We start from the raw sequence: 11,731 nt of genomic DNA on the forward strand, positions 1-11,731 counted from the left end.
GGCATCAATGTGTGTGGCTGTTGCGTTCTATTGGTAGCCACATTGCAGTTATTTAATATGTTGACGACTGTTGGTCTTGCGAAGTCCTTGAACTTTTATTTGCCATCTTGAAGGTAAAGCACCAACCCCACACAACAGATTGGTTAACACCTTGTAAATTCATTTTCGGTGAAGTATATTCAGCACCAGAGCGTGAGTACCATCCTCCTTTGCAGAACTTGCAACTGAACAACTCCATACAAAGAGAAACTGAGACTGCTACACTGCAATAGTTGCCACCCCAGATCCCTGATTGGCAACGTGGGGGTGCAAGGGTTTTTGGCTATTTGGCAATGGCAAACAGAATGCCAGGGCACGTCCAAACAGTATGAACGAATGAAGGATGGATAGCAGCAGAAAAGTGTATACAGGAAGCCCCACTGTGCCCCACAGAAGGACAGGATAGAGGCATGTCTCATAGCAAGGGTGATATTTAGTCTTGCTGTAGCCACTTCGTGCAGACTGGTAGGAAATGAAATGGTTAAACTGCTTGGATGCCTGTGTACATCTCATCTCAGTGTGTTTGATTATTATTCTTGTGGAGGTGCTGTGTTGGTCTGGAGTGGACAAACTCAGTAGTCACACAACACTAGGTTATTGTCCAACAGGTTTATTTGAAATCTCAAGCTTTTGGAGCGCTCTTAAGGATGACAGCTTCCTTCCCTAAAGTTAATGAATGAACCAGATAAGGTTTTTCCCAGCAATCCACAATGACTCAATGGTTATCATTCGACTCTTGATTCCAGACTTTTTTGTTATTGAATACAAATTCTGCCATCTGTTGCAGTTGGATTCGAACCTGGGTCTTCAGAACATTAAGTCTAGCTCTGAGTAGCCACCTAATGTTAGCTTACACTCATGCTTCATGAATGCTGCCTGACCCACTGATCTCCAGCATTTGTTGCTTTTAGTACAGGTGTCAGCATTTGCAGTAATTTGCTCCTTAGAACATTTACCTGAGTCTCTGGATGAATAGTCTACTAATAATACCACTAGGCCATTGCATCCTCCTTGTGGGCACTGTCCCAGTGAGCACTGAGATGACCCCATTCCTGTTGTGATTTTTTTTTCCAGGCGTCTGGCCAGAGGGAGCAGATGGGACTGATATCAATGCCATTTGCAGGTCGTCTGATGATCAACTCCTTGTCACGGCGGATGACTTTGGGAAAGTGAACTTGTTTCCCTATCCATGCTCGCACCCTCGGGTAAGTTTAGTGAATATTGGGAGCTAGCGGCCTCCCTCAATATGCAACTAATGTGCAATTACTACTGCTGTAGCTTGTAACTCTTTCATTCGCTCGTGCTCCTCTATAGCTCATCCACAACTGTTCAGGGATGTCCAACATCCAGCCTGCACCCAAGTCGACCCCACTTTGTACTGCCTTCCACTTTACCTTCAATCTCTGCAACTTCTCTGCTCTGATCCAATGGCTGAAGTGCCATTTTTTAAAATTCCCTTTCTGAACATCACCTTTTTTTAAGAACCCTTTTCCCTCTTGCATGTTCAAGTATTTTCTCCCCTTTCAAAGAGGAGGCCTGCTGGGCCATGACTTAAAATTCTGGTCCAGGTTTTCTGATTGCCAGGCAGTCATCCATCCGTCCTGCAGAGCAGAGTCTCGGAACTGCTTGGGTTTCTGCTGTGTAATTCCCCTAAACCTGGAACTTAATGAAAGTCTTCCTTTTAATGAACTGGAAAATTGCACAGATTCCACTGGAATTCAGTAAAATAGTTACAGAATAATGGCAGCACAGAAAAGGTTCTTCAGCCCCATCCAGTTTGCCCGGACAAAAATTATTTCAAACCTTCACTTGGCCCATAGCCTTGAATGTTATGACACATTAATGTGCTCATCCATGGGTGCACGTTTTTAAAAGGATTTGAGGTTTCCTGCCTCAAGAACCCTCCCAGGCAGTGTGCTCCAGATTCTTAACACCTGGAAGATGAGGGATGGGGGAGATGAAAATTTCCTCCAATCCTTTCTAAACTTCCTGCCTTTCACCATCGTTTTTCTTTGTTAAAATCTATGCTTCAGTTGCTGCTAATTTTCAAGAGATTGCCTCTTTTGACATTTAGAAATCTATTAATGATAAGGGAATAGCGTAGGTAAACAGCACTGAGATGGAGCAGAGATAACTAAGTGTGGAGCTGGAAGAACACAGCAGGCCGAATAGCATCTCGGGAGCACAAAAGCTGACGTTTTGGGCCTAGACCCTCCTTCATCTCTGATCACTTTGTTATCTTGGATTCTCCAGCATCTGCAGTTCCCATTATCACTGAGATGGAGCAGATATGTTTGAGTGAAATGGCAGAGCTGACATGCAGGTCCAAAGAGCCTGCTCCTATTTCGTTTCTTGATCTGGCCTGAATGACCCCTTAATCGTAGTCTGCCTGCAAAGGCCAATGTTTTTGTCTTCAGAAAGCTACATCGAATAGCTCTTGGTTTTTTTTTATTTCAAAAATATACTTTAGTCATAAATCTTTTAATATACGTATTGTCACAAATTCAGTTCAGTTCAGTGTGGAAGCATATCTAGTAAACAAACTAGGGTTTGACTCTATCCCAACAAATTAAAGATTTCCCTTATGCATACAGGACTTTATTTACATGCATTTGAGGGACCAGGAAGATCCAATAGCTGAACAGACCCCCACTTACCTTGAGCAGGACCACCTCCGGTCGTTCCCCACTCCTGCCCCCCAAGCTTTGGTGCGTAGCCCTTGGCGTTCAGTCAGTTCAGTAGGAGTTGTGTTGATGTCACTGTATTTGGCTTTTTTTTTGCACTTAGGCTTGTGTTTTTTTTTAAGAAAGCTCATGGTTGCAACGTGATGACTTTTTTCTCTTGGCTACCTCAGTGCCAATTTTGTATGGACAAATCCATATCAGTTTCCTGAGACAGAGCAAAGCGTGTGAATTCCACTTGCAGTACTGTGGTTCTTCCTGGCAGTTAGTCAGTAATTGATGTACAACACGGAAACAGACCCTTTGGTCCAACTAGCCCATGCTGATGAGATTTCCTAAATGAATCCAGTCCCATTTGCCAACATTTGGCCCATATCCCACTAAGCCCTTCCTGTTCATATATCCATCCAGATGCCTTTTTTAAATGTTGTAACTGTCCCAGCCTCCTCCACTTCCTCTGGCAGCTCATTCCATACATGCGCCACCCTCTGTGAAAATGTTGCCCCTTAGCTCCCTTTTTTAAAATGTTTCCCCTCTCACCTTAAACCTATGTCCCTCTAGCTTTGGACTCTCCTAATCACCCTATCCATGCCCCTCATGATTTTGTAAATGTCTGTAAGGTCGCCTCCTCCAGCCTCCGATGCTCCAGGGAAAATAGCCCCAGCCTATTCAGCCTCTCCCTATAGCTCAAACCCTCTAACCCTGGCAACATCCTTGTAAATCTTTTCTGAACCCTTTCATGTCTCTCAACATCTTTCTCACATCAGGGAGATCAGAATTACATGCAGTAAAATTCTCTGGAAAAAAAGTGCTGTCAGCCTACGGCTTTGTGCTGCGGCTTTACTGACTAGTTTGCTTCAATGTGACAAAATAATAGCTACCTGTGAAAAATCAGTTATCTTGCATCCCGTTAACCTTGGTGTTCAAAATTAATTAAATGCCTTTTTTTAAATTCTAATGATCTTGCTCACTTCCCTCTTCTCTGCCCCGCACCCCCCACCATGCCCCCCCCGCCCTGCATCATCTCCGTCCTTCTGTTTGGTGGATTTAGCTTTAAGCAGAAGAAAGTCATTGTTTAAACATTACAGCCATATTTGTAGGTGACCTTTTTATTTAGTATAACAAGGTGTAGAGCTGGATGAACACAGCAGGCCAGGCAACATCAGAGGAGCAGGAAAGCTGATGTTTTGGGTCTGAACCCTTCTTCAAAAATGAAGAAGGGTCCAGACCTGAAACGTCAGCTTTCTGGCTCCTCTGCTGCTTGGCCTGCTGTGTTCATCCAGCTCTACACCTCGTTATCTCGGACTCCAACATTGGCAGTTCCTAATATTTCTGTTTGTTTTTAATGTCGTGATTATAATCTCCTTACTTCTGCCACCCTCTGGACAGTCTGATAGCAGTCCATGGAGTCAAATTTTCACTTAAAGCTCTGTTGTTGAGGTATCTGGCTGTATGCTGGTCTCCGGCTGAGCAGACGCCTTTCCTCCAGTCAAATGTGGAAGATTACAGCCATTGTTTTCAAACCCTAGCTACTGCCTCTGTCCCAGACAACTGGCTGACGCTCAACCAGACTGCATGGTTGCAACCTCTGAGCTTCTGACCAGACCATCATGTAGTTTCCCAAGCCTCCTGCTGTTAACTTTGCTGCCACCTTGGCTTGTTGGCTGTTTTGAAGCCATTGTTAGTGTCTAAGTAATCTCTGGACTCAACTATTCCAAAGTACATCTGGCTTGCTACCCAACCCCTACCCTGTGTAAATTCAGTCATACCTAACTCTGCGGCTTCTGCGTTCGTTCTTTCGTTCTGTCTTCCCTTGCTTGCGATTGACACTGCGCTGGGTTAAGAAATGCCTCACTTTAGTTTTTTTAAATTTTAAAAAACAAATCTTATTTTTACAATCTCATTCTTCCCTGTCTTTGTAAACACCTCTAGCTGCGTGACACTCGCAGGTTCATGATCTTCTAATTCCTCCCCCATAGCCTCTCTGCCATTTTGATTTTAATCACTTCAACCATTGGCTGTGGTGCCTTTTTAAACTACCTGGCCCTAAGTTCCATTCCCCAAAACCCTTTGCTTCTATCTTATTGCGCTCTCTCTTAAAGATGCTCATTTTTTTAAACCTACTTCTTGGATGACTTGAAGGTCAGTCAGAGCTCATGCCCTTTTACAAATACTGTCAAACATCACACGACACCAGGTTATAGTCCGACAGGTCTATTTAAAATCATAAGTCTTTGGAGTGCCGCCTTTTTGTCAGATGAATGATCTATTGTCCCTTGCCCTGTACAATGAACAGCACAATAAATACAATGAAAAACTTCAACTGTCGCACCATTTTGAATAGAGATAGTAGGAACTGCAGATGCTGGAAAATCTGAGATAACCAGGCGTAGAGCTGGATGAACACAGCAGGCCAAGCAGCATCAGAGGAGCAGGAAGGCTGACGTTTCGGGCCTGAAACCTTCATCAGATGAAGGGTCTAGGCTCAAAACGTCAGCCTTCCTGCTCATGTGATGCTGCTTGGCCTGCTGTGTTCATCCAGCTCTACACCTGGTTATCTCCCCATTTTGAATAGTTTAAGAATTAAAAGATATAGCTGAAAGAAAGCCCATCTGTGCTCCTCTGCCCTAAGCCAGCTTGCCAACAACACTGGCTTGATTATCATACATTGCTCCTATTATACCTGTGGTCACCTCTATCTCTGCTATCACGTGCTTTATAAATATAAATTATTGACTCTGACTCTGTTCACAACCTTGGCTGATAGTCCACTACACTGTCAAACTTGACTGAGGGATCTAGAACATGGGGATACTAGTTTTGGATAAGGGGGCCAAACATTTAGGATTGAGGAGTGAGTATTGACCATTGTTTGTTTGTCAACCATCACCACAGAAGCAGATTTAACTCGTCACTTCACTTCGGTATATAGTATAGGACAATGCTGAAACAGAATAACTGTTACACCCTCAACAGGCTCTTTCTCAAACAATGGACACTGCTGTCACACCCTTCATTAAACATTCCCAAGTGTTTGATGCAGACCCTGAAAGAGCACCTGAGGAAGCCATTGTGATACCTGTGACAGTAGGACTATCCTAATGAAGGGATTGAATTGGTTAGGATTCTCTTCACTGGAGTTTAGAAGAAAGAACCTTTATTGCAGCTTTATTTTCAACTACAAAATGACTGCAATGTTTAACATTTTTAACTTTTTTTTTCTTTCTACCATCTTTAAGATTCTCTTCCCAGGTACCTTGTGCCTAAGATGGTCTTTGTCTGTTGAGATTATATACTTATTACTGCACTTGTACTTGAGTACGCATGACCATAAAATCTCATAGAAACCTAAAATTCTAACTGGATTAAACAGGGTAAACACAAGGAGGATGTTTCTGATGACCAGGGAGTCTAGAACCAGAGGATGTCATGGGTAGGACTGAGATAACGAGACATGTTTTCACCAGGAGAGTGGGGAGCCTGTGGAATTCTCCGCCACAGAAAGTGGTTGAGGCAAAAACATTGAATATTTTCAAGAAGGAGCTGGATAAAGTTCTTGGGCATAAAGGGATCAAAAGTAACAGGGGAGAAAGTGGGAACAGGGGATGGAGTTGGATGATTAGCCCTGATCCTGTTGAAAGGTGGGGCAGGCTTGAAGGGCCAAATGGCCTTCTCCTATTTTCTGTGTTTGTATCAGAACATCAGGCCTGTTCTGCCATTCAGTAGAGCTGCATCATCACTTCATTTTAACTGCTTTTGTTTCCTTTCTCAAGATTTTCTTTTGGTCAGGCAAGTGTGTTTCCACACTGTTTTCACTTTGTCACCCACCCACATTGCCCTGTTGGGGCTGGGAGAACTGGATTGTGCTACTGTTAGCGAGAGGCTAATGAACAGCAAGGTCAAAGATCTAGTTACAGACACCTTGTTATTGGAAGGATATTAAGCTGGAGAGGGTTCAGGAGAGATGTACCAGGGTGTTACCAGCTGTGGAGGGTTTGAGGTATAAAGAAAGGCTGGGACATTCCTCACTGGAGTGTGGAAGGCTGAGGGCTCACCTTCCGCAGGTTTTTAAAATCATGAGAGGTAACGATAATGTGAATGGAAGTTGTCTTTTCCCTAGGGCAGGGGATTTCAAGACAGGGGGCATTTTTTAAAGTGATGGGAGAGATTTTTTTTTTGAAAAAGGACACATGGGGCAATTATTTTACTGATTTGTGTGGAATGAACTTCCGGAGGAAGTGGTGGATATGGGTACAGTTAAAACATTTTTAAAGACATTTGGATTAATATGTGAATAAGAAAATGTTTGGAGGGACATTGGGCTAGGAAGGGGCAGCTGGAACTAACTAGTTTGGGATTATGTTCAGCATGGACTGGTTGGACCGAAGGGTCTGTTTCCATGCTGTATGACTGTGTAGATAAACGAACCATTTGTGGTGTTGTGGTAGTGTTCCTATGCCTGAGCCAGGCAGAACGGGTTCAATTCCCACCTGCTCCAAGGGATGCATCTTAACATCTCTGAACAGCTAGATTAGTTAGCATCTATAAACGCAAGCATTCTAATAAATGATCTGACTGTCACTGTTCCCTGTTTGTGTTACAGGCACCAAGTCACAAGTACAGTGGCCACAGCAGTCATGTGACCAATGTTGCCTTTCTCCATGACAACACACATCTAATCTCCACTGGCGGGAAGGACATGAGTGTCATTCAGTGGAGTGTCGCCTAGGTTACTGCACTTTATCCAATGATGCAATCCAACCACGTGGGTTGGGAGGTGCTAGGGCACTGCACAGCAAGATTCCATTCTTCAGTGCCTCATCAATCACCAATTCCCTATGTTTTATGGTTTTGCTGAATTTTGGTTTTAAAGTTGGAAGCAGGTGGGCATTCTATTGTCTTCCCCTTCCCCTTGGCACCTGCACTATGTTGTTTCTTTCTTTAGCCTCTCTGGACCTGGTCCAATTCAACTGGAGGACAATCCTAAAGCTCCATGCAAATAATTTTCAATTGGTTGCACAGTCTGCCTCCTCCACCTCTGCTGTAACTACCCCCATCCCTTGCTGTGCAAAAGTCATTGCATGCAGCGTAACCAATTTAAACCATATCGATTATAAGAATCCATTTTGGAGATCTACTCCCCTATTATGCAGCAAGTTAGCACAGAAGCCCCATGAACTGTTTTCTCATCTGGACTCCACAAGCGTTAGTTTGTATGAAAGGGCACTTGATGACTGCTGCTTTGAGGCAATCCTCATCGTCTGATGCACAAAACTGCCCTGTTTTGTGTTGTGTTTTTTTTTCAGGGTGGGGGCTGATAGTTTACAGGGTTCTGCACCACCTAGGTCTTCCAAACTGGGATTTTGCGAGATGCATTTCCGTCTCTGACCCACCACCCTCGCAAGGTTGCCTTCCTGCTGCATTTGAACTAAGTGTGATGCAGTGAAAACTCTGAAGAATCGGACATGGTTTCAAACTTGACCGATGCTGTGTGATAGCCACGTAAACCCTTTACAGCACCAGAGCTTATAGCTACAAGATCTGCAACCTCTTTGCTGCCTTCACAGGGGAGATACCCATGCGAAAACCATTAAAAGGAAACAGAATGGACAAAAATTGTTTTTTTTAAGCAGACTTTCAATTTTTTATAATCTGCTTAAGTGTCAAAGCTGACTTTTCTTTTTCCTGATAATCATCTAGTTTGGGATTTCCATGCTCATCCCACAAGATAATACTTGGTGCAGAGCTGCATTTGTTATTTTAACTGAGGCATGGGGTTAGAGGTGTTTTTGCTTTTGTTGATTTAGTGCCCCCTGCTCAATCATACACCACAGAAGAGACCCTTCGGCCCATCAAGTCTCTATTACTGTGGGTATCCACCTGACTCATGGGAACTTTCTTGTGAGACTAGTGCATTTTCCAAATGTTTAATTTGTTTGTTCCTTTCCCAGTTTGGTTAGGAATCCACATCTCATTTCCACATGCTGGACTTGTAACAGGGTGTTTCCCTTTCTGTGTCTAAGCACAGCAAATATCCTGTATGCACTAAGTTTCTGTTCACTCCATTTAACTGTAAATGTTATCTATCTACTGACATGGCAATGCCACAGATCCGTAGCCTGAACTCTTAGATCCTATCTAATTTCCTGATTTATCTGGTTGACAGCAGCAATGCCCTTTTGGTTTATTCATGAGTTTACGAATACTGTTAGCGTACCTGTTGCAGCTGAGCCATGCTTAAATTCCATGGTTTAAACCCCTCCTGGATGCTCATCAAATGTGCACTCCCACACTATTAATTACCGGCTTTATATATAAAACTCTGATGTTGCCCCCACATTCCAAGAATGGATTAAAAAATTTGTATATAGCTATTTAACTGATTTTAAGGATCACTGAAGAAATGCAAATGGAATATGAGTGTGTTTTTCTAGTGCAGAGAATTTAAAATGTTTATGATGTTTCAATGGTGTAGAAGTTGCAACAAACTGTACAAAGTTCAAACAAACATTTTCAGCCAATCTCAATTTTTCCTGCAACTGCCCTAAGCTTGGGGGTGGGGGGTGGGGGGCAGTGGGCGGTGGTGGTGTGGTGGCCTTGTCCATGGACAAAGTGGGCAAAACCTTCATAAGAACAGACTGTGCTCCCAAACACTTGTGGGTGCCCCGCTAGTCTCAGTAACCTTTGATTTTTAAAATCAAACTTCCTATTTCTCAGAAAGAGTAGGTGACAAGGGGAAACTTCCCCTTTTTCTTTCTTTGTAGAAGTATAACATCACTTTCCTTTCTGGAAAGATTTATTCAAAGAAAGGACACTGTTTGGCCTATCTAGTCTGTGGTGGGACTGCGGCCAAAGCGACTCCTACTTGACAACACCCCTCGCTCATTGACCAACAGAGACCAATCGGTAATCCAGAATGCTGTGAAGACACGGGTTCCAATCTCACCAGAGCAAGCTGGTGAAACTAAAATGAAGAAACTCCAGAACTGAAATATATTCGATGGTGCCATAATTGTGCCACATTACAGTAGAGCCCATCTGTTTCACTAAGGGCATCTAGGGACAGGCAATAAATGAAGTCCAAGCCAGTGATTCCCATTAGTGAATGTTTTAAAATTAGAAAGTAATGTTCTTTAGTTGGTTGGGTTGACTTGTGGCTCCAGAACTACAGCCACGTGATTGACGCTTAACTGAGCAAGCTGCTCCGTTTAAGGGATTTGGGGGAAAGTAACAAGCACTGGCCTATGTCAGTGATAGCCTGATCTGCTGCAAGACTCACGACTCAATGCAGAAACTGTAATAGATGCTGTGAATCAGGACGAAAATAAAAATTGCTGGAAATGCTCAGCAAGTCTGGCAGTATCTGTGGAAAAAAAAATCAAAGTTAGCGTTTTGGGTCCACTGACCTTCCTTCGAACTGATGTGAACAGGAAAGCATTGGTTTATATGCAGAAAATAGGGAGGAGGATGGGGTAGGGAGTAAACAATAGGATAAAGGATAGAGCACAGAGAGCAGTGGGATAGATGAGGGAGTTGCTAATGATCAGGCTAGGAGGGTGAACAGTTGTTAATGGGGACTGTTAGTAACTAACAGCCCACCATTACACACTACCTACTATGTGATAAGAAGACCAGGTGTGTGGTTTAGGGGGCTGGGACTTGAGACAGTTTAGGCCCTAAAATTATTGAACTCTGTTTACAGTCTGAAGAGTGGCAGGGACTCTAAGTGGAAAATAAGGTGTTGGGGAGGGGAATGCGTGTTTGGTGGTGGCATCTCACTGGAGGTGGTGGAAATGGTGTCTGATCTTCTGGATCTGACTTTCTACCACTCCCAGACTCCTATTCCCCTCCCTTCCCTTGTCCGCCTTCCGCAAGGACTGTTCATTCCGGGAGACCCTAGTCCACTTTTCCTGCACCCCCAACAACCTTCTCAGTATCTCCTCCTGCAACAGCTGAAGGTGTAACACCTGCCCATTTACCTCCTCCGTCACTACTATCCAAGGGCCCAAACACATCTTTCGGGTGAAGAGGCACTTTACCTGCACTTCCCACAATCTAGTCTGCTGCATTTGCTGCTCACAATGTGGTCTCCTCTACACTGGGGAAATGAAGCGTAAACTGGGTGACCACTTCACAGAACATCTACTTGCTGCTTACAAAAGAATGACCCTGAGTTTCCAGTTGCCTGCCACTTTAACACACCACCCTGTTCCCTGCCCAGTATCTGTCTCTGACTTGCTGCTATGTTCCTGCAAAGCTTAGTGCAAACTGGAAGAACAGCACTTAATTTTCCACTTGGGGACCCTGTGTCCCTCCAGACTCGATATAGTAATTTTAGGGCCTAAACTGTCTCAAACTCTATCTCCCTACCTCACCCACCAGGCCTTGTTATCACATACCCAGCCATTACACACTAGTGTAGTTAGTCATTAATAATCCCCAATTACAGCTATTCACCGTCCTAGCCAAATCGTTATCAACTCCTTTGTTTATTCAACCTTCTCTCTCTAGCCTTTTATCATATCATTTTACTCCCTCCCCACCCCCTCCCTATTTTCTGCACATTAAATCAAGATCTTCCTACCACCCTCTTTCTGAGGAAGGGTCACCGAGCCAGCAACATTAACTCTCATTTTTTTATTACACCCTCCCCCACCCCTTCACACATGCTGCCAGACTTACTGAGCTTTTCCAGCAACTTCTGTTTTCATAGAATCCTTACAGTGTGGGAACAGGCCATTCAGCCCAACAGGTCCACACCACCCTCCTGAAGAGCATCCCACCCAGACCCACTCTCCTAACCCTGTAATTCCTATGTCTAACCTAAACGTCCCCAGGCACTATGGGCAATTTGGTGTAGCCAATCCACCTAACCCGCACATCTTTGGACTATGGGAGGAAACCGGAGCACCCGGAGGAAACCCATGCAGATGCTGGAAGAATGTGCAAACGCCACACAGACAGTCGCCCGAATGTGCAATCGAACCTGGGTCCCTGATGCTGTGAGGCTG

At 44.1% G+C, this 11,731-nt stretch overlaps 1 protein-coding gene across 4 annotated transcripts in view; it reads left to right on the plus strand.

The window, feature by feature from the left end:
- eml2 (EMAP like 2) overlaps window positions 1-9,260 on the plus strand; it is a 123,447-nt gene extending 114,187 nt beyond the window's left edge. For 3 of the 4 annotated variants that reach the window (XM_048522412.2, XM_048522413.2, XM_048522414.2), the window contains 2 exons: window positions 1,114-1,244; window positions 7,324-9,260. In XM_048522412.2, coding sequence (XP_048378369.1) covers window positions 1,114-1,244; window positions 7,324-7,449 — 257 coding nt within the window. In that variant the 3' untranslated portion in view covers window positions 7,450-9,260. Of the gene's footprint in view, window positions 1-1,113; window positions 1,245-7,323 lie in introns of those variants that run through there. The other variant, XR_009443036.1, reaches the window with a different exon arrangement.
- Window positions 9,261-11,731: the final 2,471 nt, after the last annotated feature.

Source organism: Stegostoma tigrinum, chromosome 39, assembly GCF_030684315.1.
Source record: "Stegostoma tigrinum isolate sSteTig4 chromosome 39, sSteTig4.hap1, whole genome shotgun sequence".
Taxonomy (NCBI): Eukaryota; Metazoa; Chordata; class Chondrichthyes; order Orectolobiformes; family Stegostomatidae; genus Stegostoma; species Stegostoma tigrinum.